This window comes from Ursus arctos, unplaced genomic scaffold (assembly GCF_023065955.2).
Source record: "Ursus arctos isolate Adak ecotype North America unplaced genomic scaffold, UrsArc2.0 scaffold_1, whole genome shotgun sequence".
Lineage (NCBI taxonomy): Eukaryota > Metazoa > Chordata > Mammalia > Carnivora > Ursidae > Ursus > Ursus arctos.
In genome coordinates, this window is record NW_026622763.1 from 16,551,555 (window position 1) to 16,578,591 (window position 27,037).

General features: G+C 36.9%; 1 protein-coding gene across 1 annotated transcript in view; it reads right to left on the bottom strand.

Annotated features, from left to right (window-relative positions):
* The window catches only part of ACTR3 (actin related protein 3), a 62,726-nt gene extending 38,861 nt beyond the window's left edge, over positions 1–23,865 (bottom strand). The window contains exon 1 of the mRNA XM_026510114.4: positions 23,551–23,865. Within this exon, the coding sequence (XP_026365899.1) occupies positions 23,551–23,594 (44 nt within the window). The 5' untranslated portion in view covers positions 23,595–23,865. The remainder of the gene's footprint in view (positions 1–23,550) is intronic.
* Positions 23,866–27,037: the final 3,172 nt, after the last annotated feature.

Sequence of the window (27,037 nt, forward strand, 5' to 3'; positions counted from 1 at the left end):
TCTTCCAAGATTCTCCACTGTCCACATTTAAAAAATCAACAATAAAACTTCTTTGCAAGGCATACAAAAAAGCTCCTTTAACATCTGGCTCTTGACCACCTTTCCCAGCAGCCCTGACACACTACACCAGTCTCCCAAGCCATAAAATTGCTAACAGTTTCTGGACAGACCAACTCATTTCATGCCACCGAGCCACTGTTAATACTGTTCCAACTACAGAAGATGCTCCCCTTTCAACACTGAATGCAGCTGCTAAACTCTTATCCATCCTATAAAACTTAAGTATCACTGCCTCTATATGAAAACTTTTCTAAACTCCAACAGTATACTTTGCCCCTACAGTAGACAAATGGAACGGACTTATTTATGTCTTATCACAATACTTACAAAATAAGACAGTCTAAAACTGTCTGAGCCACAACACCCTAACACTACTCTCTTAACACTTAGTGAAAGGATTAATACCTAATTATTCCTTTATCTAATCCCTCCACTTTTTTTTTTGCCATTGATCACCACAGCAGTTCAAGTCATTATACACAATACCGTAGCAGAACAGAATACCTTAATTCCAATTCTATGAACCCTACAAATAGAATAATCTCCTTAAAAATCACTGCCTAACTCAAAAAATCTTCAAATGAAGCTCTACTGTCTACAAAATTAGGTACAAACTTGTTCTCACTTCTATAAAATGATTCACTGTAATTCCTAAAGTCCCTTTCAGATTAAAAAAAAAAATTACATGATTCTGATTCCTTCAGCTGAGTATTACAGTACTTCACAATAAGCCACAATTAAACTTTTTACGTGTCTCCCATCATTTGCTTCCGTGAACTCAGCTCAAAATACACTGTACTTGTTACTATTTTCCCCTACATGACTTGCAATTTCCCCATCACGTGTTATCTGGGCTTACTTTGCACCCTCTCAAAATGCTCCCACCACAACCTAGGACGCCTTCATGAAGTCCTTCCTGATCATTTTAACTATCATTATTCAATAAACTCTATTTCAATAACCACTCACTATACAAAGCCTATATTGTTATTTTCATATGCATAAATACCATCTCCCAAATATGGCAGTAAGATATTTGAAGTAGAAACCATATTACAGTACAAATTCCCTTAAGGAAATCTCCATTTATCAAGTTCACCAGATTATTCAATATTTCATCCATGGTCAAAATCAAATTCCCTAGGCTGAGCATATTTAGCAATAAATTACTTTCAGAACAAACACAAGAAGAATCAATGAACATAACACAGAACAGTCAATACATAATCAAAATAAATGTGCTCTTCCCCAAAAGACAAAAATAGCTACCTATAGCGTATCAACTATATGGATATACCACAACATTTAATCATTTCTACTACATTTAAAACACCATAGCCAAATAACTTGACATTGGACTTAGCAATGATTTCTTGAATGTGATGCTAAAAGCACAGGCAATAACAACAAAAAAATAAATTAGACATCATCAAAATTTGTAACTTTTCTGCACCCCAGGACACCATCAACAGAGTGCAAAGGCACTCACACAATGTAAGAAAACACCTGCAAATCATATACACACACAGTTTCCAACTTAGAATGATCCACCTCAAAATTTTTTGACTGTATTACAACGGTGCAAAAGTGATACGCACTCAGGAGAAACTGTACTTTGAATTTTTAATGTTGATCTTTTCCTGGGCTAGCAATATGCAGTATGATTCATCTGGTGATGCTGGGCAACAGTGGTAAGCCTCAGCTCGCAGTCAGCCATGTGATCATAATAAACAACCAATAAACTTATAATCACTCTGGACCAATACAACATTCTGTTTTTTACTTGCAGTACAGTAGTCAATAAATTACATATTACCTTATTATAAAATAGACTTTCTATTAGATGATTTTGTCCAAATGTAGACTAATGTAAGTTTTTGAGCATATTTAAAGTAGGCTAGGCTAAGCTATGATGTTTGCTACGTTAGATGTATTAAATACATTCTCGACGTAGGATATTTCCAACTTACAATGGGTTTCTCCAGATGTGAACTCATTGTTAAGTGGAGGAAGATCTTTATCTGATAAAGAGTTAATATCCAGAATATATAAGTACTCCTACAACTCAACCACAAAATAAACAAACAATACAATTAAAAAATAAGCAAAGCACTTGAATAGATATTTCTCCAAAAAAGAGATATACAAAAAGCCAATACACACATGAAAAGATGCACAACATCATTAATAACTAAGGAAATGTAAATCAAAACCAAATTAAATGCCAGTTCATACCCATTAGATTGGCTATTACAGAAAGGAAGGGAGGGAGGGGAAAAGAAAAGAACAGAGGAAAAGAAAAGAAATGAGGAAAAGAACAAATGTTGGTGAGACTGTGGAAACACTGGAACCCTTGCACATTCCTGGTAGTAAGGTAGATGGTACAGCTGCTGTGGAAAACAAAAGGACAGTTCTTCACAGAATTACCATAGGATCCAGCAATGCCATTTCTGGGTATATACCCAAAAGAAAAAGCAGGGGCTTGAAGACCAATGTTCACAGCAATATTATGCATATAAGCCAAATGGTGGAAGCAACTTAAGTGTCCACTGTCAGGTGAAAGGATAAACTGTGGTAAATACAAACAGTAGAATATTAGCCTTAAAAAGGAAGGAAATCCTGACACATGCTACAATATGGATGAACCCTGAGAACATCATGCTAAGTGAAATAAGCCAATCACAAAAAGTCAAATATTGTATGATTCCACTTACATGAGGTACCTAGAGTGTCAAATTTATAGACAGAAAGTAGAACATACCAGTCAGTTTGGAGGTTCCAGTCTGAGAAGACGAAAAAGTTCTTACCATGGAGGTGATAGTTGCACAACTGAATATACTCAGTGTCGCTAAACTGTACACTTAACAATGTTCTGATGTTGTGTATATTTTACCACAATTTCAAAAAAAACCTAAACTTTGTAGCTATCTGGAAAAAAATTAAATTGGGTACATACCATACCATACATGCTGAAGTAATATAAGTCTAAATGGATCAAAGATTAAAAGGAAAGAAAAATTAAACCGTAAGTTTTAAAATACAGGATAATTTCTTTATAACCCTGGAGTAGAAGACGCTTTCCAACTATAATTCAAAATCCAGACACTAAAAAAGATTGGTATTTCAACTATGTAAAAATTAAAAACTTCTTCACAAAACATACCAAAAGTAGCCAGAAGAAAAATGACCAACAGAGAAAAACTGTACTCAAAAACAAAAAATTAATCTCCTTAATATGTATAGGATACCCAGAAAAGGGAGAGGGGGAAATGAAAAGGAAAGGAGGAAAGAAAGGATAGAGGAAAGGCAAAAGACAGTAGCCATTTAAAGAAAAAGAAATAGAAATGGCTATAAATGAAAAGGGGCTCAACTCCTTAGGGTTAAAAAAAATGCAGATTAAAAGTACACTGAGGTAACGTTAATACATTCAAAGTTGGAATGCAAAAATGATACAGTTATTTTGGAAAACACCTAAACATTCATTCACTTACCATATAACCCACCAATTCTACTTCTAGTACATACCCCCCCAAAATAAAAACATATGTCTACATAAAGACATGTACACATTTGTTCAAAACAGCATTATTCATAATGTCCCAAAACTGTAAGCAAAACATATGTTCATCAATAAGAAAATAAACAAACAAGGGTGGTATCTTCATATAAACCAAAATTACTCCACACATGAAAAATTTAAAAATGTAACCCATTCTCCAAGGAAAAGTATTCAACAGAAGACAAAACGACCCAAATGTTGGAATTACCAGATAAAGACTGGAAAGAAGCTATAACTATCATAATGAAATAAAGAAAAGTGCACTTGTAATGACCAGTAACATAGTAAACATCACCAGAAACTCTAAAACTACATAAAGAACAAATGAAATTCTAGAACTGAACAATGCAATACCAGATATACAAAAATCACCAGATGAGCTAAACAACAGAACATAGATAACAGAGGAAATACTCAGTGAACCTGAAGGCAAATCAGCAGAAATTATCTAATCTGAAAAAGAGAGGGGGGAAAAATTAAAAGAAGAAACATGAAGAAAAAAGAATAGAGCCTCAGAAACTTGGGAGACAATATGAAAAAGGTGATATACTGAAGTCCCAGACAGAGAAGACACAGGTTAAAACACTTTTTGAAGGAATAAATGACAGAAAACTTCACCAATTTAGTGAAAGACAGCAATTTATAGATCTAAAAGGCTCAAGAAAACCAGAGCAGAATAAATACAAAGAAACCATACTTAGGCACATCATAGTCAAACTAAAAATCAAAGATAAAGAAAAAATACTGAAAGCAGCTGGAGGAAAAAGGCCCATTAACAGGAAACAAAAATCAAATTACTACCACCTTATGAGAAACTATTAGGCCCAGAAGACAGTGGAATAACATTTTTAAAGTCTGAAGACGGCAGGAAAACAGTCAACCCAAAAATCTATAGGAACCAAAATATCCTTCAAAAATGAAAATGAAATGAAGACATTTTCAAATAAAACAAACACTGCCTTTGATCAAACCTGGACTAAAGAAAGTTCTTCACGCTGAAGGAAAATGATACCAGTGGGACAGTGAGGCATTAATAAAGAACATCAGAAACAGTAAACAGGTAAATGTAAAAGACTATTTTTTACACTCAGTTTTTTGAACATACTTATAACTAAAGCAAAAGTCATATTATCTTGTGGGGTTATACTGTACATAGAAGTAATATCTGTAACAACTACAGCATAAAAGGACAGTGGGAAGCACAGGCACGGGAAGCAGCAGGCAGGGGAGTTAAGAGACTTCCTGAGATGCAAGGTCTCTACTCTTTGCATGAAGTTTTAAATTAACTCTAGCGAAACAGTAAGTAGCAACTTTTCTTAAAGATGTATATTATAGCCCCTAATTTAATCACTAAAAAAATGCCAAGAGGTATAGTTAAAAAGCCAAAGGTAAATTAAAATGGAATTTCAAAAAATATTCAAATAATTCAAAAGAAGGAAAGAGGAGGGGCGCCTGGGTGGCACAGCGGTTAAGCGCCTGCCTTCGGCTCAGGGCGTGATCCCAGCGTTACTGGATCGAGCCCCACATCAGGCTCCTCCGCTATGAGCCTGCTTCTTCCTCTCCCGCTCCCCCTGCTTGTGTTCCCTCTCTCGCTGGCTGTCTCTATCTCTGTCAAATAAATAAATAAAATCTTTAAAAAAAAAAAAAAACAAAAGAAGGAAAGAGGAAAGAACAACAAACAAGGACAACAAATTTTTTAAAATAAACAGTATACCTAAGTTCAACCATATCCATTATTACATTAAAAGAGACAAAACTCTCCAATTAAAAGAGTACATTTAAAAATAATAATAATAAAGCAAGCTCCAACTATACGTTGTCTGCATGACAGGCACGTTAAATATAAAGATGGAGAATGAAAAAAGATGGATGGAAGGCAAAAAGCAAGCCTAAGATACCTGGAGTGGCTATATTGATATCAAATAAAACTACTCTTTAAGAAAAAGGGTAAATACTAGAGATACAGTAATTTTATAACAATAAAAGGATAAATTCATCAAGACATAACAGTCTTAAATGTATATGTGCCTATTAACATAAGTTTCAACATACTTCAAGTGTATCATAATTAAATGCTGAGGTAATTCAACTCTTAGAGTAGGAATTTTTGCCACCTATCTCTCGGTTAATGGATAAAATGATAGACACACACACACCCAAAATCAGTAAAAGCATAGAGGATCAACATTAATAACCACTTTGATCTAACTGATATTTACAGAATATACTCAAGAAATGCAGAATATGAATTCTTACTAAGTAACACATGGTACATTCATTTGGACCATGAATGGGCAAACTATGGCCCCAAAAAATTCTGCCTGTGCTCTGTTTTGGTATCACTAGTGATTTTAAAATGGTTTTTACTTCTTTCTTTCTTTCTTTTTTTTTTTTTTTTTTTTTGCATTTTGGGAGAAGGAAGAGAAAAGAGAGGAGAGGAAAGCAGCAGCAGAGACCATGCCTGGCCCGTTAGCCTAAAACAAAGACCATATGTGGCCCACAAAGCCTAAAATATTTTGGTCTTTTACAGAGAAGTCTGCCAATCTCTGACCTAGACCTTTTGCTAAGCCATAAACCAATTCTCAATAAATGTAAAACATTAAAATCATAAATACAATTTCTCTGAATAAAAAGGAATTAAGTTAGAAACCGACAGTAATAAGATACCTAAATAAACCCCCAAACATTTGGAAATTAAACACTTCTCTATAATCCATGACTCAAAGAAAAAGTTGCAAGGGAAATTATTTCAAGTTGATTAACAGTGAAAATAAAAGTTTTAACATCAAAGTGTGTGGGATGCAGCTAAAACAGTGCTTAAAAGGGAAATTCCAACTTTCAGTGCTTATGTTGGAAAAAACTGAAAGGCCTAAAATCAGTGACATAGATTTCTGAAAAAGTTAGAAAAAAGGAAAGTAAAGTAAACCCAAAATAAATAGAAATAAACAATAAACAGGATGGCAGAAATCAGGTTAATAAGAAAGAAATAGAGAAAATCAACAAGAAAAAGATGGTACCATGAAAAAGATAGGCTGATCAAGAAAAAAAGAGTACGGAAATTGCCAACAAAAGGAGTGGAAAGCTGGTTAACACTACAGATCATATAGACATGAAAATGATAAAAAAAAAATTATAACAACAATACCATCACATTGAACTCAAGATGTAATGGACAAATTCCTTCAAAGATACAATTTACCAAAATCAACACAAGATGAAACAAAAAATCTATCTGAATAAGCCCAAACTTATTAAAGAAATTATCAGTAACCTTCCCAAAAAGCAAACTGCAGGTTTCACTGGTAAATTCTATCACTCATTTAAGGAAGAAGTAACAATCATTTTACAGTAAGCTCTTTCAGAAAACAGAAGAAAAATCTCAAGCCTTCCATGAGGACAGCATAATTCTAATACCAAAATCAGAAAGATTATTTCAAATAAAGAAAATGGCAGGTCAATATCCATCAAGAATACAGATGCAAAAATCCTTAACAAAAGAAATACAACAATATGCAAAAAGGGTATATATACACCATAACTAAGTGAGCCTTAGCCCAAGAATCCAAGCTTGGTTTAACTGGAAAAATCAAGCCCCCACTTTTTTAGAACATTTCAATTAATTTCACTAATTTGAAGACCACTCCTCAACATGCTATGGTCTGATGTCTACTTCCTCCCAGACTCCTCTAAATACCCACTTCACTTTCATAACCCTCAACCCCCTGCGAAACACACTGTTATATCTAAAGTAGATAGAATTAATCTTATAAAGTCTTGATAATTATAGTTAGGAACAGAACACATAAATCCTAGCACTTACACAACACAATGCTCATCCTTCTTTCCATTGTTGTTTTTGTTTCATTTCACCCTAATCCTTCACTTCCTCGAGGGGCCCTTTTCAAATCATCCATTTTCATCATTCCTTTTGGACACATTCAATTTTCACAGTATGATTCTTAAGCAAAATTAGTAGAGCCCTAATGCCTTCCAACTTGCCATTCTTTAATAAATGGTGCGTACTTATGTGTGTTCACCTGTGTGTACTTTTATTATTGCTTAAAGTACACTTTGTTACCTCGCACTTGTTACCTTGCACTATCTTAAGAATATTTTCAAACCTAGTCCTTTTTTAATGTCAATTCTAAACAGGGAAATTACATTTTGTAAATACCCTGAAATTTCAAAGATACTTTCATGTGGTATCTTTTTGATGTCAATTGTAAACAAATTTACATTTACATGCAGAGTAGAAATAAAATTACACATCAAGAACAGTTCTATTACAGAATGCTAGAATATGCATACGTTTTTTCTTTTGGAACTCTACAAAAGAAACAGTAAATTGTGATTGTCTTCAGACAGCAGGACGGAGAGAAGGGAGAATTACGTTTTCTAAATTTACACTATTCTGTCTTAAATGATCTAACCGTACACATACGTTACTTTTTTAAGTAAAAGAACTTTTGAACTGATAACATTTGCCCATCATTAAAATTTTAGTAATACTGAAAAAATACTAATGTTAAGTTTCCCAACAATGCCTATAACCCCTAGCCACCCAGTTGCCCTCCCAAGAATAAATCACTTACAAATCCCAGAGATAATTCATGCATGAACTTGCATATGTATTACTTTGATTTAAAACATGTCACTGGGTTATCTGGACAGTCAAATTACAAATCCACTTTATTTCTATATACGTTCCTGTATTTAAAAAGAAAGTGTCATTTTCTAAATGGTTTTTTAAAAAAGACCATAAAATGAAAAAGGCGAAGCTATCCTACCTAATGTTTATGAAATGCATAAGCACAACACAGTATTTTGGAAAACTAAACCAAAATTTTCCTTTGTGACCCAAGGCAGCAAGTTAACTTTACAAAAACTTTCCCTGAACTATACAGCAATGAAAAAAATCTCCAATGCTGATATGGGCCAGCAAGGAGGGAAAGGAATTGGAAATGACTTAGAGAAGGGAACAGAGCAGAGAATTCAGAAAGCACTTTCGAAGTTATCAAAGACTTGGTGACTAGAAGAATAGTAATGGAAATGTAATGAAGTTACAAAAGAGGAATGACCTGCACTGGGAGTAATGAATGGCAAAAAACAAATGAATTTTATGTAAGAAATGATTGATTTATCATGGTCCTCACTGCCTCTGGGGTAGGGGAAAGTAGATTTGGGAATGGGAACAGTTAGTTATCAGTAACACACTCTCACTCTTAAAAAGAAATAAAACAAATGTGATAAAATGCTAGCAGGCCGTAATTCTGATAAATAGAGGAGTATCTGTCCTATTATTTGTTGTACTTTTCTAAAAGAAAAGAATTCATTTAAGGAAAGAATCTTTTCCAGTAGTAAAACCAGTTATGCTTGTTTAAAACATTAGCATTCCTTATGTTGGGTATTATTTTTAATTCTGCAAATTCAAATTTTACTTATTAAAAGCATGTAGCTGACAAAGAGTACTTTTACTTAATACAATGGTTCATATTTCTTTTTATTTTGAAAAACATCTCACAGCAAAAAGCTATCTGAAGATCCCAATACGTTACTGATAATGAACCACTAAATGGGGGAAAAAATCATAAAAAAAAAAAAAAACAGTTCAAAATGAACTAGAATAAAAAGCTACAATAAAAAAAAAAAATCATTCCAGGAAAGAACAAACATGTATTGAGGTTTTCACACTAAATCCAGTTAATAACCCACAGCCCATGTAAGGGAGAAACAGCACTAGAATTTTAACTTTCCATGTTTCCACAATCTTAAACCATGTAACAAAATGAATATAAGACCCTCAAACTTTAGGATAGAAAGAACTTTAATGATCTAGTGCAACCCATTTTCCAAACTTTCTGGGTATGAACCACCACCAATTTAAAGTTGAAAGAATTCTACCTCAAAATGACCAGCTTCCACCCTTACCGTATCATAAAAACAAAGTACAAATTAAGTATAAATATCAAATTTTAAATGAAAATGGAGGTCTACAAATGAATCCCACTACTTAACTTCTGTAATATCTCAAGTCTCAGCTTAGCTATAGTTTTCTTTGTACTTCTATTATTAGGAACTTTTAGAACAAGAATGCAGTGGCTAATTCACAAGGAGTATTGGCTATAAAGATAATTAGCAATAATTTTGAAAAGCAATCCCAAAGCCCTCCAGTGTTCTTCTCACTACATTAAAGTCAACGTGACACCCAAAAAAACTGACAAAACTGTTGAGTGGAAGAAACTGGACTCCTTTGTGTCAACGGAAATGACATTCTCCCAATCCTTTTAGGTCTAAAATTCAAAATCTAAATCCTTTTCATTAGTGGGGAAGAAAGAATATGAACCTTAGAATCAAAAAGTCATGAGTGAAATGTTTGTTCCACCATTGACTAACTATCCTATGATCACAGGCTTTATTCCTAATTCATAAGGAGTAAAACTGAATTCTCAGGACTGTCACGAGGATTAAAAAAGACAACAGTAGATGGCACTAAGTATTCAGTAAATTCTCCCCACCCCCAGATCATTTTCCTTTATCCATGAGCCTCCTTTTATTTCTCCACCCATCCCTGTAACTATTCTTTCAAAACTCAGCAATGTTTTCCCAACCTCTTTGCTAGTACACCAGTCTAACTAACCATCACTTAGAGATGTAGATTTCCACTTATATGAAATGACCACAACAGGCAAATTCATAAAGACAGAAAATAAATTAGTAACTCCCAAGGGCTGTAGGCAGGGAGAATGGAGAGCTTGGTGTTAATGTGTGTGAGGTTCTTTTTGGGGTGATGAAAATATTCTAAAGTTGACTGTGGAGATGGTTGCACAAACTTGTGAGTAACTCAATTATACACTTTAAAAAGGTAAATTTTACAGTACATTAATCATATCTCAATAGAGCTGTTTAAAATAGAATAAAATTCGAGACTCAGACTGATACTGCCTAAGTTTAACTGTTATCGATCTTCTGCTTAATTATCTACACAATCTACTGCCAATCAAATCAATTCTAAACCAGTTTCCCATTTAAAATCCTTCTGAAATAAGGCAAGATATAAATAAATAAAATTAACTACCTGTTATCCCACAGCTCCAAACAGGATCAATTCCAAGTAGCGCAATCTCCTAGCTGATCCCTCCCTCCAATATTTCCAAACTCCTGCCTGACTTCATCAATAAAATATTTACAGAGCGTTACTAAATACTATGCAAAAGGCCATAACTTGAAGTGAACAAAAAAGACATCCTACCATCATAAAGCTTCCAATTTAGCTTCCATTAACAAAGCTTGCCTTCCCTTCCATCTATCATAACCTACTTATGCTTTTCCAAGAATTTGAGCAAGTTCAGCTCCTTCACAAACAATCCTCCCAAACACTACAGCCGTTATTAATCTCCCCAACTAAATACTAATATGCCATCTTTAGTTATTTCACATACATTAGTTTCAACTCTGGAACTCAACTGTAAGCCTAAGAATAAAATCATGCCATAGCTTTCTGTATGTACCATAGTATTCAGCACAGAACTGAGAATTCCAGTGGTGAAATAAGTAGTTGATTACACGCAATACCATTTTTTTTTACATATATCAATAGTTTATTCCTTTTTATTGCTGAGTATTATTCCATGGTATGTATGTTTGTTTAACCATTCACAAGTTAAAGAACATCTGGGTTGTTTCTAGTTCTGTTTTTTGGGTTTTGGGTTTTTTTAGCCTTCTAATGGCTTTATTTGGGGGTTTTTTTGTTTTGTTTTTTAGTTAACATATAATGTATTATTTGTTTCAGGGGTACAGGTCTGTGATTCATAACTTACACAATGTCCAGCACTCACCACAACACATACCCTCCCCAAAGTCCATCACCCAGCCATCCCATTCCCCCCAACCCCCTCCCCTCAGCAACCCCCAGTTTCCTAAGATTAAGAGTCTCTTATGGTTTGTCTCCCTCTCTGTTTTCATCTTGTTTCATTGTTTCCTCTCTTCCCCTATGATCCTATGCCTTGCTACTTAAATTCCGCTTATCAATGTGGGATATATATATACATATATGTATGTGTGTATATATATGTACACACACATACACACACACACACACACACTGGAATATTACCCAGCCATCAAAAAAAATGAAATCTTGCCATTTGCAATGACATGAATGGAAGTAGAGGGTATTATGCTAAGAGAAATAAGTCAATGAGAGAAAGACAATTATCATATTGAGATCATATGAGATCTCACTGATTTGCACCTTTTTATATCAATTTTAACTACAGCTGCTGTTGTTACTGTATGTCAATTATTTTACTATGTGCTTTATATTATCCCTAATCATTATCAAAACCATGCAAAATGCATCTGTTTCCATATTGGGGAAAGTACACCTCACAGAAGAAGAAACCACTGCAAAGAAATACTAAAGCTAGAGATGAACTCAAATATCTATCAGCTCCCAAAGTCAGTGTCTTTTGTACTGTCTCCTTTAAATAGGAGTAGTTACTTCCAAAATAAAACCAGAGAAAGAACTAACAGTATAGTTTGTAATGCTAGCTATGGGATCTTCCCCACTTACACTTTGTCAGTTTCATCTTTAAAAGAAAGTAACAGTACCTACCTTATACGATTAGATATCAAAATGAATTAATACATATAAAGCAATTAGAACAGTGCCTGACACACAGTATGCATTATATAACTGTTGGCTATTATTTTCATCACCATAAATCACCATAATGAAGTCACCAAATATACTTCCTAGTCTCATAAACTTGGTTTATGATAGATTATGGCTTCATACCACCTACAACACAAATACCAAAGCAGTGCAGAATTCAAGGACTTTCGGACCTCCATAATCCAGTTCCAACGTATCTTTTTAACTCAACTCAAGAAGCACTTACTGAGCACTTATCATACATTAGACACTTTCACTACTTTCCTGTACCGTATCAAGTATTTCACTATTTCTCTGTACCATATTAAACATCACTATTTCCTTGTACCATACGAAACCTAACATATCCAAATTCAACCTATACTTTTCCATCTCACTTTGTTTCCTACTACTGTTCTCTCACCTTGTACACTAGTCTTATTTCTGCCAATCAATACTTTATTCATCCTTAAAGGCCTACTTCAGTTATTATCTCTACCAGGAAGCCTTTTTTCATCTTCCCTGGAAAAAGTAAATTTTCCTTCACCTATGATTCCAAAAAGTTTCATTTATACCTGCCAGAGCATTTACCATATTGTTAGTATGTACATGTGAGCTTCCTAAAGGCAGGCACCATTTCCTAATCATCCTTATATTCTACAACACAAGTACTGCAAAAGAATGCGTTTGCACAGGTGCTCACTAGAATTACTGAAAAACAATTTTTCCAACTATCAACAAAACAGATGCAAAAGCTATTTCCTACTTCCCAGTTTTTTTGTTGTACATAAATAAATATATACGGCCCATTATTTCTGAAAAAGAAAAAACTGGTGCAGCTCAAATTCTCTTAATTATAATTCAGGTTTACTATTAAAAAAAAAAAAAACTTAAAGAAATGGCCTATCATATCGCTGCATTTATCAAGTTGGTCCTACTTGCCAAAATATTCCATAATCCCAAAATTACTAGACTGTTACACCTCTGTTCTAATGAAAAATCCCATATTATTCACACCATCATTAATTATTCCTTTCAAAAACTGTTCTTGATTCACACATTTAGAATGAACACTATGCAACTCACAGGGTTTTTGCACTTTTGGAATAAAATGTGTTAATTCAAACTGCTACTTATTTAAAAGGATCAAGCAGTTATCAAAATGAAATAGGAATTTAAGGCAACATAAAGAAAAATGGACACAAAACTTCCCCAACCTCATCTCTCTCCCGACAGTGGACACTCACTTTTTCTGCCAGCATCAAATTCCCACTCCCATTCTGATGAATCCACCAAGGATTAAGTGTTTGCAGGACACAAAACCTCACATCCCTTTATAGAAGGAAGACCTGATACTGATACACTCCTGCCACCTACTACACATCACATGATCGATACCTAACCAATCTGAGCTCAGGTCAGAACTTTGAATCTTGACTGAATAACTACAAGATGAACAGATGTTTTAGAACTTACATTGCTAGTATCTAGTTGCAGCATCCTGCCAACTTCCTGCAACGTGACTTTGATGGCATACTCTTGCTGCGTGGTCTCCTTTTCACTGCTTTTCTGAGCCTAGTTCTCCAGCCTTCCCATCAATTTTGTAATCTACACCATACCCTTTCAATAATTACTTTTTTGGCTTATATTAGCTAGTTATTTTGTTGTTTGCATCCAAGATTTCTCACTGATATAACCACATTACATTCCTCTCATTTCTACTTCTCAGATTCTTCCTATCAACTTAAACCCTGTTTCACTATTAAAAAAAAAAAGTATTGTTTTACTTTTAAAATAACTTTCCTAACAAGGCAACTAGAAACAAGTAAAGCAGGCCCCTTCGAAATGCATTTTGGAAGCAATAAAATTCTCAACTAGTCTGTTATCTGAGTAACAGATTAATCAAGAAAAGAAAAAAAGCCCAAAAAGGTCTCTTTCCTTTGCTCTGTTACCTCTACCCTTTTTGATTAGTATGAAGCAAAATTTTAAAATAAATACTTTCAAACAGGAAACAAAAGTGTCCACTAAAACTGTGTACTTTTTAGATAAAATGCATCAAAATTCATCCTAAACTCCAGAGATAACAATCTCTTTAATTTTATTTAAAGGGGAAAAAAAAAAGCTACTTTATGGTAACCCATTTGTTCCCTTAATCTATATATTCACTATTTTCAGATTCAAATACCAAACATTAAGTACTCTGAATCTAATGAAAAAGTTTCTTTTCTATAATCCTATATTCTTAAGTTCTTATTCTTAAGTTCAACAATTTCATTTCTGCATTAATGAGAGGAAATAACTTTTGTAATGCATCAATTATTCAACCTGCAGCTTCAGGAATATGTATACCTTTATTCTGAAGTTATATGTAATTACACATCATTTCCTTAACTGAGCTGTCCTGAATTAACCAGCAATTGTCAGCTTTATCATGTTTCATATAATGCCTGTCCTTGCTATATTCAAATAGTTAACAAATAATTCTATGTTGGTTAACTTGCTTGTGTTTTAGGTTAATCAAATCAATGAATTAGTCACTAAGACTTCCCATTAACAGTTCTAAAAATTCATTTTTTAAAAAAGGTCTGTTTAAAATTTAATACTCTTCAAAGACTCGGTTAACAATTTAACCGCTGATACTGAATATATCCCAATCGAAGGCAGTATTAACAGTGGGCTCTGGAACAAGACTGCCTGAGGGCTCGATGCTAGTTCTACTACCTAACGGTAGCTACTATTTACTTGAACAGGTTACTTAAGTTCTCTGTACCTGTTTCCTAACCTTTAAAAGTTATTATATCACAGTACCTACACTTCATAGGGTTTCTGAAAAGGTTATAAATAATTATCTCAAAAACATAACTCCTAAAGGGCTTTGAAAGGCTGATTTGTACACATCCCATGTAATGTCTTTAAATAACTCAAATCCAAAAACTAAATTAAGTACTTCTAAAATTTAAATGTCTGAAACAATTTAAAAAAGTATTTCCTTAAAAAGGGCATTCATTTTATGAAAATAGTTTCTGAATGTGTGTTAAAATGTTGTGATGGGAAACAAAATTAGTTTTGCATCTGTGCCATCTAGTATGTGTCTGTATTACAACAAAAACACCAGAGATTTCTGAAGCATGTATTGAACCAGGCCTCAACAAAACTACTTTAACTATTAAAAAAAATATATATTGTTATTTCAACTGGCAAGAAGAAATGTCAACTACTGTAACTCATAAATGTGAACTCCTAAGAAAATTTTAAAGAGAATTCAACAATGTTATCAATTGATAACTAGGAACAATCCTGAAAAACATTTCTCAACTCTGGAACTCTGCCTCATTTATAAATAAAGAGCGGGTTAAATTATTTCTCAAAGTCTTTTTCATCTCCATAATTCTACGTAAGTCATTAGGCACTTCCCTTAATCCACTAAAGTAAGTTTCACGAATACACATTAACTGCTATTTTTGTGGTCTTGAAATAACTGAAGTTAAAAATGCTTAAAGAGAAACACTTCATACTTAATTATACTAAGCTCTAAGACTTTAAATAAGCAAACAATAGAGTTTTATCACAGACCAATACTAAAAACATAGTTTGTAATTTTACAGTTCCAAAACCAACCCTAAACTGTAAGGCATTTTGCACCCTAACTCCCCATCTTCAGACTTTCAATCTCCTCATAGTAACCCCTCATTCACACTAAGTACTGTAACTGAAGAAGTCTTAAAGACACCCTTCTAAAGGGAACTGCATTTTCACAATGGGCAAGACTTAAAGGAGAGAATATTTAAAGATGTAATGTTAAGCATCAGAACAGATGAAGAAAATATTTTTGTGAGGTATATATTAGGGGTAGAGAGGAGTTAGAAAGGAAAATATACCAGACCACACAAATTCAAGGCTGTTCCTTTCCTGGTTATAAGGAGTACGTAAGAATGACTTGAGTTTAAGTCAACAGTTTTGAAAGGTTTTGAAAAAAATCTTGAAAGAAAACAAAATTACACAAATGGTCCTTCGGAAAAATTAAGATATTATTTGTCTTTTTGTTCTGGTATTCATCAATTATGGAGATATCTTTTATATATTTATTGTATGATATAAAGGTCCATATAAAGATACAAAACCACCAGCACACAAAGTAGTGTTAGTCACTATCCTATTCTGGAGAACCAAATTTAAACATTAATCCAATAACATCACCTTATCTTGTGCTGTTACTTAATAATACACGAATTTGTAGTAAGTGCTTGGTAAACTATGAAGCATGTTAATGTAGTGTTATTATTACTTAACTGCTTTGCTCTTGCCTCTTTATGCCAGTGGCTATTATAGATTCCTAATGTCATTAAAGAGACTGCAAGTTCCAATAGAATTACAGACAAGCATTCACAGGGAATTTTGTTTCAGAAAACATACTACTTGAAGCTCCCTTTCAACCATTCCACACTCCTGCCCCTACTCCAATCATTCAGCTGTTTTCATCTGTTGGAGGTGGGGAAGCACACTGGACAAGGAGGAACACTGTGGAGGGAAATTTAGCCCTATGTTGAGCTAAAATCTCCTCCTAAAGAGTGGGATGAAGCAGAAGACTGGCTGTCAGCATAGCGGATCACTCATCACTCGGAGTGCTCACTCATTCTTCGCATTGTGATGCTCAGGATGCCAGATTACACATCCAAGATTTTTAAAAGAAGGAACATTAATATTCAATCTTTTTGTTTTCTCTTTAACATTTTAATAGCTTCAATTTATAAATTGAGTTTATTAACTGAATGATGATTGCCACATCTCCACCTTCATTCCTGAAGTTCCTGTATTTGTCACTTCCTCTAGAATATTTCCAATTATGATCATCATCCAAATTCAATAACAAATTCAAATAACAATTATACTCAGCTTAAAACCAACTCCCTTAATCGTCCCACTCAAACTCAAAATTCTTTAATCTTCATTGATGACTACAATCCACCACAATCAACTGCCAAGCCCTAGCTATACCTCCATCTCTCAAATCAGCAAAAACATTTTGACTGTGCAAAGAACTGTGTTAAGCCAAGCACTGCAGAAGAAAAATAAATAAGCATAAGACACTGTGTTCCTGTCCTTAAAAATTTTAATGTCAATTCAGTAAAAAAGAGAGCTAACTGATAACTGCAATAATTATGATGTATCAAGTTTTTACTATGTGTCAAGCACTGTGACTAACCATTTTCATGCACTATCTCAAACAACAAGAAACAAACAAACCAACCCCACCCATAAGGTAGATACTATGATCTCTAAATTACACATGGGAAAAATGTGACGTGCAGAGTTTGAAGTGTACAAAGTCATACAGCTAGGAAAGCTTGAACTCAAAAACAGCTATGACAACAAAGTCCTTGCTAACCATAATACAAAACAATATAACTGCGGAAGTACAAACAAAAAAGAAGCAACCTTTCCCAAATTTCTCTCTTCTGCTCTATTCCTACTTCCAATATCACATTTCAGAATTTCTGCAAAGCTGGCGCTGAGAAAGCTGTTTAAAAATCATCTAGGAAGAGCATCTAAATTTATATTCCTAGGCCAAACCCTTGAGATTCTGAGTCACTGGGTATGGGGTGTTTCCCAGGCAGTTTTTTTTTAAACCATACCCCTAATTCTTGTTCCGTCATTCATTTGCTCGCTCATTCAAAAAAGATGTGAGTTCATATTACGTGTCAAGTCCCATAACTTCATTCCATATACCTCCTCTACATCCAATCCAACTGCATTCCATTTTGCAAATATTCTAAAAGCCCTATTTACAACATTTAACTCCTCTTATAAAGGATTTTTATTTCCTATCAAGTACAAATATTTTGAATCAAAGTTCTGCTGACACACAATGAATACCTGGTACAGTAGGTGCTCAATAAATGTTAGTTCCCCTTCACATTACGTAATCTAGATTTGCATTATTACGTGGTCCTCAATTCCAACGGAAGGGGGTGGTGCAATGTATGCTATCAGGGCTAAACACAAGCAGCAGCTACTCTCGAGCTCTTTCTGCTGTGTATGCTTTTCCATCTCCTGTATATAGCCAAATCCTTAAAAGGAGAGCACATACCCTACCTTCACTGCAACTTCCTTGACTCTTCCTGACCACAATAATCTCTTACAACCTACAGAGCAGCTATTACTATCCAAAAAGTAAAAATCTTAGCATTTGATAAAGTGCAGTCTTTTATCATCCTAATTTTTTAAAATAATTTTTAGCTCTTATCTGATTAAGATTCTTGAGAGCAGACTGTATTATACATTTTCACTACAATTCCAAGAATGTCTGACCAGCTGCCAAGTGTATAGTTAGCCTTGATTTGGCAATACCACTTTTTCTACCTGTGCAAGTAATCCTTAAGTTACTAACACTACTTTCTGCCTTTACAACATCATAAATGAATTCTCTCAAAAAAATATCGAAATGATTCAAAATTGTCAAAGGCTCATCCTCTATGTAAGGAGACTACTATATCGAGTAGGGGCTGTACCACATTTATTTGCTACAATACCCTGTGCAAATAGTTTAACTTCTCTAAACCCTAAATTTTTCTGTCTTTAAAACAGAGATAATTCTCAGGTTGATGTGAAAAGTAAATAAGATAATATAATGCGTTTAGCACTGGGTCTGACATGTAATTCTTAATAAATACCAGCTGTTAGTATTTCCTGATAAAGCAGAGTAAATTTTTACAGAATTTCAATTTAAGCAAAGTGACAAGGAAATAAGCTAGGAATTCATATATCCTCTATCTATCTATATATCTATATATAGATATACAGATATATCTCAAATCTGAAAGATTTCCACAAGAATGGTTTCTCTAATTCATCAAATCAAATGCATAAGGCTAGGATTTATAATAATATTTTTAAAAAGAGAATTAACCTTACTAATAAAAACAAAGAAATGTGCATGGCTCAGGAATCCCTGCAGTGTAACAGAAAGAACACAGGGCTTCAATACAGAAAAGCATAAGTTCAAATAGCAACTCTTACCACCTGCTAACTACATGCCACTAAATAAGTAATTTAAATTTCTCTAATCCTGTTTGCTCACTTGTAAAATGAGGTAAAAATGACTGTCATAAAGCTAAGATAAATTAAAATCCGGGCCAGCAGGTACTCCGCTAGTGGAGCTTCCCATTCTGTGCTTAAAAATAAATTTCTGAACTGTGCTTTACAATTAGATTGGAAAATTCATTAGATAAAATATATACACACAACCCAAAGTCAGTATTTAAACACAAAATGTGCATGCAGAAGAGACTGGTGGGAAAGGAAAGAAGATTTTCGGTAAGTCTAAGTAAGAAACTGACTTCTCTTTAATTCCCATCACCCAGTTACCCCATCCCCCCACCCACTTCCCTTTCATAACCATCACTGGGTGTTATATTAAACTAATGAATAACGACATAAAATCAAAAACTAACGATGTACTATACCTTGGCTAACTGAATTTAAATTTAAAAAGATGCTCAAAAAACAATATGACTTCTCAACAGGAGCCAGTTATACTTACTTCAAAGGGCATGCAAAACATGACTCCTGAAGAAATAAGAATTTCAGTGTTTTTTGGTAACAACATACTGTAAATATTTCTGCCCTTGAAGATGGCTGGAGAAATAGTGTTATTATTAAATATGATGTACAGAATTTACATAGGAAAAATGAACTTCCCACTTATGTTTTCCCCCACCCACTCAGCTCTTCCCCACTGGTTCTCAAAGAAGATCATCCTATCTGTACTAATTGCTAGAACATGGCCACAGTATGAATTATATAAGCTCCTTATCCACTGACTCCAACAAAATATTTATGCTTACATTTTAAAATTATGCTAGGAAGGTTAAGTCAATTACGGAAATTCCTGAATCCATTCTAAATCTGAATATATTTAGATATCAATATATAGCTCTACAATAAGGCCATATTAACCTCTGCTACCATAATGGAAATAATTTACCAAAGCAGTACTGATCACGTAAAAAAGAAAGCCATAAAGAGGAAAAGGAGGGGCGCCTGGGTGGCGCAGTCGTTAAAGCGTCTGCCTTCGGCTCAGGGCGTGATCCCGGCGTTCCGGGATCGAGTCCCACATCGGGCTCCTCCGCTAGGAGCCTGCTTCTTCCTCTCTCACTCGCCTGCTGTGTTCCCTCTCTCGCTGGCTGTCTCTCTGTCACATAAATAAATAAAATCTTTAAAAAAAAAAAAAAAAGAGGAAAAGGAAATTTGACAACGCAAAGTTCTGTAATCAAGCTATAGCATAAAAAAGTACGTAACGAGTTCCTTTATTTGGCTTGAAGGTTGAAGAAATGAGTGAAAACATGCAAAAAATAATTTAGGATCCTCTTAAACTTTGCAAGTGTTACAATGTTATAAAAATCCCTTTGAAAAAAAAGTTTCCCTCACCACTGGTAGCAGATTTGAGTTCTGTAATTCCGTTCTTAAGCAACCAGTCCTATCAATGAAAATCTCTACCCAAATTTTTTTCTATAGTACTATTCCAATGCAGACCAAAAAAGTGTGTAGATATATTAATATGAAAGAAACTGTTATTTCTAAATTCTTTTCAAAAGGAGTTCTTTTCTCTTATGGTCTGAGCTTAGGTGATTCTTTATCTTATGCTGAGATAAAGGATCTTTGCTGGGGGATCTCTAACTTTAAATCTGGGGATTAAGCTTCAAGTTTCCTAACTCTTACAGCTTTTCTTATCGGAGAACACCACGTTTCATAGATGGCCAATTTTTTCAGTCACCTTTTTCCTAATTTATATAATGAAATGGAACGAGCAACCAGATTTACGTTATAACTTTTCATGTATATTAAGTGGGTAATTGTAATTATAGACCAAATAGATGAATGCATTCTCTAAAGCACAAAGAAACACACAAATTATAGGCACACAATTTGCATCTGGGGACCACAGTACTCTGGAACATAAAACTCCCTATGAAGGCCTTACTGAAATATGCTTATTGAATCTCAATGAGCTATCCTCTATGTGCTAATAAAGCTGCAGGTGTGACTTTCCAGGAGTTGCATTAATAGGCAACACAAAAGACCAAAAAAACCTTTGAAGACCAAAATAAATGGAGCTCGGACAGATGGTAAAAAAAGGTGAGAGGCAATGGGGAATCCTAATCATTTCCATTTAAATCATGAGTGTCCAGTTAACTACCTCACCTTGTGAGGTAAAATTAACGTAATAAAGTAAAATGTAATAACGTAGTAATAACTGAAATATTAAAAATAATCCTAAGTATAGACTGAATCCCTCCAGCACCTCCTGGTCACTCAGCATGTGTTTCAAACTCAGGGTTGCCCTATCAGAGGGAGGTCACTTAAGGACAGTTAACCTCAATGAAATACCTAGTATAGCTCAAAAATAACCAGAACTGATTTCAAAAGGGGAAAAATAGAGTGAGAAAAAGTAACATCCTACTTGTTACCATGTTAGTTATTAGGACTACAATTATCTACACTAATTTTATTAACAACCCAATAATTTCTAAAGCATAAAATATTAATTATGTAGCAGTATTTTTCACTTTAACAAAACACACTTGAAAATCTTCTAAGTCGGGCCAAATCTAATTTTAAAACTGACCCTAAGCATGAAACTACTCACCAATTAGACTGAGAGAGAAAAAGAACAACAACAACAACAACAACAAATACTGGCTCAAGAAAATCAGAATAAAAAAATAATACCTTTAATAAGCTGTCCATCAAAACAATACATTTAGAAGTTCCAAGGCTAAAGTAGGCTGGCGTTTCCCAGAGGAAAATGTTAACAAATCGGATGTTTCCACATGCACAGCTGGGATTTTAGAAACTGTCACACTAACAAAGTTCTGAGCGTGAAGATTAGAGCTGTTTTACAGACAGCAAATGAAATGAGGAGCATACACAATCCTTTTAAGCAACAAAAGTTTGCTGAATAATAAAAAGGGAAAATAGGCTGATACTCTACCTCTCATAACATACCCCCACTCATTGGATTATTCTGAGAATTAGAAATGAAACAATATATCAGCACAGGACAAACACACACACACTCCCAACACTGTAACATAAAGAAGTCATTCCACATTAAAATATAGACCGTATTTTCTATGAAAATACGAAGTTGCCAAAACTCTAAAATGCCTATTTATACAGTTTAACGCCAATCTACACGTTAAAAGGCTACCCTACAGATCTTGTAACTCCCTGAAAAGCAACCACATCCTTTCAGAGCTCTGTATCTTCCTTCTCGACTTGAACTACCTTCACAGAATGAACGCACACAACTTAAATTATTTTCCCGGGTGCTTCCCTTCCTCCCTCCCCGCGAAACAGTAATATATATATTTTTTTAAGTTCACATAAGGTGATAACTAGCACCAGTAATTCAATCTACTTGAAATATGCTTAATTTTGAAAGTTCTAGTAAGATGTATTCAGGTTGGAAACGAAAAACTACCTTATAAGGGTATAAAAGACTGAAAGCAGGAAGCGGCTTTGACAAAACTAAGGAAGTTGCAGCGCGCTTGCTCACTGGGGGACTTTTTTGAGGCAAGAGAAGTAACACATGACATCTTTCTCTCTCAAATTAAAATGTAACTTGGTTCACCGGTAAAAGCGCAGTAGGAGATGGAAAAGACCGGGAGTCCGAAAAGAAGAGGAGGTGGGTGGTCAAAGAAAAGCCCCGACCTAGGTTCCCATTTTCAGAGTCCGATTCTTCCCTTTCCCCACCCACACCCTGGGCAGAGTGTTGTCACAGCAATCTTGCAAAACCTACAAGGACCGCTTCTCTTTTCTCGCTCCTCTGCCAGGCTGTCCCCGCGCTCGATCCACTCGGTCCCCAAATCCACGGGCAGGAAGGGACGTGGAGGAAAAGGAGAGCCGGGTGCGCCAGGTTCGCGACCACCCCGACCGCACCGCGGGCCCCGGAGGGGCGACCAGCCCCTCGTCTCCTTGGGCGGCGCTGCCCACCGCGATGGGGGAAGGGCCGGGAGGGGTCGCGCGGAGCAAGCCTCTCCCAGGGGGGTTCTCGGCCCCGCGCCCCCGCCCCGGTCCCAGCGGGTGAAGCGAGGTAACAAGGGAGGCCCTGGCTCCGGGCCCCACCCCGGCAACACGGTGCGGCTAAGACTGACACGGCCGGCCGCAGCACCTTGCCGCAGCACACATCTCCCGACCTCCACCCTCCCCCGCCATTTTTCCCACCTCCGCCTCAGTTTCCCCACCCCACCCCACCCCCGTCAGTCAGCCCCTTTACCCCGTGCCACAGTCCACCACACAGGCCGGCAGCCGTCCCGCCATCTTCCTCCTCGCCTGCTACTGCCGCTGCCGCCGTCTGCTCCGTGCTGATTGGGGCCAGGGATTGGCGGCGGGAGATCGGAGCTATCTGACCATCCACAGCCGGGCCGCCCTCTCCGTCCGGGGGGGAGCCGGGAAGCCGAAGCAGTAGCGAGAAAGCAGCAGGCTCGGTCAGCGGCTACCACTTCCGCAACCCAGGCGGGCGGGCAGGCAGTCCCCGCCCTGCCCCGCCGCGGCCTCCTCCCCCTCTCTCTCCCCTCCTCCTCCCTCTTGCCCCCACCCTACAACTTCTTCCCCCCACGCCGCCTTGCCCCGGGAAGCCAAGATGGCCGCCGGTGCCGCCGCCCCGGCCAGGCCAGGCCCAGGCCGCGAGCGCTCCCCCTTCCGGCTCCGAGCGGGAGGGGCGAGGGAGCATGCGCAATGACGTGCCGCCGCCGGCCGCCGCTCGCATCCCGACGTTAAGGAAATCCACTTCGGGTTTTGCCAGAGGGTAGGGGCGGGGAAGTCGGCCCGAGCCTCCGGTTCTTCTGAAGCTGGAAGGGCTTTTTAGTTTCAATTACTTCTGTGCTAGGTTGAGGCAGGAGTGGAACTGCTCCCGCAGCCGCGAATATCTTCTCCAGTACCCCGGGGAAAACTGGCCTAATAGAAAACGTTCTCAGCGGCACACAACATTCTTGTAACTTGGGCAGTCTGCTTTTCTGGGTGGAAAAGAGCGATATCAGACCGAGGGTGAGCAGTCGGGAGGGATGGGTGAACAAAGGCTTGCACCGTAGCTCTTCTGCCTTTGTGCGGAGCTTTTAGTCATTTACACCTGAGCGTTGTTACAACATCGCACAGAACAAGTGTTACACATTGTCTAGATAGTAGGCCCCCCGGGGCAGGCCTGTACCCACGACGAGGACAAACGTCCTGGGAGTACCTTCTACCCAACGTACTCTAAAAAAAATAGTCCGTTATTCAAGGCTTTTGGATGATGACAAAGATTCTCCCTGCACAAGTTTAAGATTCTACTGTTTTACTAGCAGGATTATACCGAGGATTAGGAACCAAAAAAAAATTATTTAGGAAAAAAAGATTAAAAACTAGAAAGCCTGGAACAATGGTTTTCAAACTTGAATGTTCATCAGAATTACCTGGAAGGCTTGTTAAAACAGATTGCTGGGCCCGATCCCCAGAATATTCTGTTTAGGTGGTGTGGAGAAGGGCCTGGTAATTTGCAAGTTCTCGGGTGATGGTGTGGGACCCCACCTGAGGAACCTAGAAGTTTAACAGCTTTCCACCAGGCTTATCTTCTGATAAATCATCAGTTTGCTTATATGCCTGATATAAAAATATTTTTTATAGGGAAAATAAAAATATTTTCCCTAAGAAAGGATGTCTTATTTACAACAGAAGATAACTAAGTTGTTAGACCGGGCTGTGGGATGGAAAGTGGATTTTTCATTCATTTGACAGGTAAGTATTGCTCACCTTCTCGATTATGTCAGGGACCATGCTGCCCCTGCATAGTCATTGGGCACAAAATAGATAAGGTCCTTGCTCTCAAGAGTTCACAGTTTAGTGGGAAAACATAAATTGTGTTATAAGCAATAGCAGAGACGGGGGACTATGAGAAATGGAGATGAAGGGTGGGAGAATGGGAGAGAAGTGGAATATAGCTTCTCTATAGCTTCTCTGACAAAGTGACATTTTAAAGGTGAGGTAGGAGATAGGAAAGGGTGAGGAGGAATGGGAGCCCTCCAGAACCGGGAACAGCAAGAGTCAAGGACCTGAGTTGGGAAAGAGCTTGGCTTCTTTCACAAATTCAGAGAAGACCCAAATGGTCAAAGTGAAGTGACCCAGGGAAGATGCAATGGGAGATGGAGCCTGGTAGGTAAGGAAGAATCGAACTGCAAGGATTTGTAGACTTCTCCACGAATCTTAAAGCTTAGCCTAAAAAGAGCCTGGAAGCCATCAAAGAGATTTAAGCAAGGAAATGTGGCTGCTTTGTAGGGAATGGACCCCACAAAGTAAAGAGTGAAGTGAATGGTCTTATAATACATTGTATGCTATAAATCAGGGATAGAATTATGTGAGCAGTAACATCCAGATGGGATCAAACGTGTGCAGAAGAAACAACTTAGAAGAATCATCATCACCAACTAGTGCCCAGCACATCCACAGTTACAGAAAATAGATGATCCTCCAGGGAGGCTTTCCTCAGTGATTGTCTTCCAAGAAGTCAAGAAGAAGTGGTTCTCTGTTCAGATGCATAGTTGTTTTTTTCCCTGCATTTTAGAAAATGCTAAATGGGGGTTCTTTGCTGCCTTTTACAACATCAGATATTTAAGGTCATTTGGGAGGAAAGATGCCTGAAGATCAGCTGTGACAGAAAAGGGACATGTGGGTTGGTTGGGGTAAACAGTTGTTTCCAACATTACCGGTAGTAAGACAGGAGTGAAAGGATCTTACCAAAGGGGTCCCAAGAGCAGAGGTTTGGAATTTGAACAGGTCGTCAGGGAAACCCCCACTGGTAGAACCTCAAGATGGCTGTTCACACACAGGCCTTGTGTGGGCTGTCACAGAAGTAGTTACATCAAGGGTCAGAAACCGGAATGCTGCCAGGGTCCAAGCAGGTGCCGTTATGACTGAAGAGGGCCCTAAGGAGGTTTGGCAACATGGAGAGTCCACATCCCCAGCAAAGGCAGTAGGAAACTTTGCTACACAGAGATGTAGACCCAGTGTTGCCAGAGCTTCCCTTTGTTCCAGAAAAATTGAAAATCTGTATTTTTGTTGATAGCTAATTCTCTGCAGGCTATATCTTACCTGCGGGCTACCAGTTTTCAAGTTTTGATTTGGGAAACTGTTTAACATTTACATGTATATTGCATTCAAATATGCAGCTCAGGTCAGTGCTAGATACTGTATCCCACTGGCATGAGGGAACCTTCTAGGATAGTCTCTTTCATGTAGTCAAGTCTGCCCTTTGTAAAGGATGGGACTGTTAGAAATCTTTGGAAGCTTCTAACACTCGTTGGAAGCATCATTTGTGCTTGTTCCTCATCATTTATCTACCCAAACACTTTGCCTGCTTGAGACCCCTCCTACTTCCTACTTGCTAGTGCCAAAATTGGTGAACCTCTGCAGTGCTGCTGTGGTTCAGACTTCCTCAGCGGCACGCAGCCTTCAGATGCACATCTAGCCAGAGCGTGTCTGACCACCCTGTTTGCATATATTTCCTCCTCCGAGTACAGAGAAGCTAGAAGAGCTCACAGAGATGATCTTGTTAGACATGAAAAGGAAAGCAGTGGTGGATGGGTGGGTTTTGTTTGCCCCATATCCATTCTTCCCAAAGAGCACCGCAATTTCCTTTTAGTTCAGATCAGCCAGGTGCTTGTCACTTTCTAAGCTGGGTCCCCAACATTTCAAGCATTTGTGAGTCTTATAATATCCTTCCAAGAAAACCC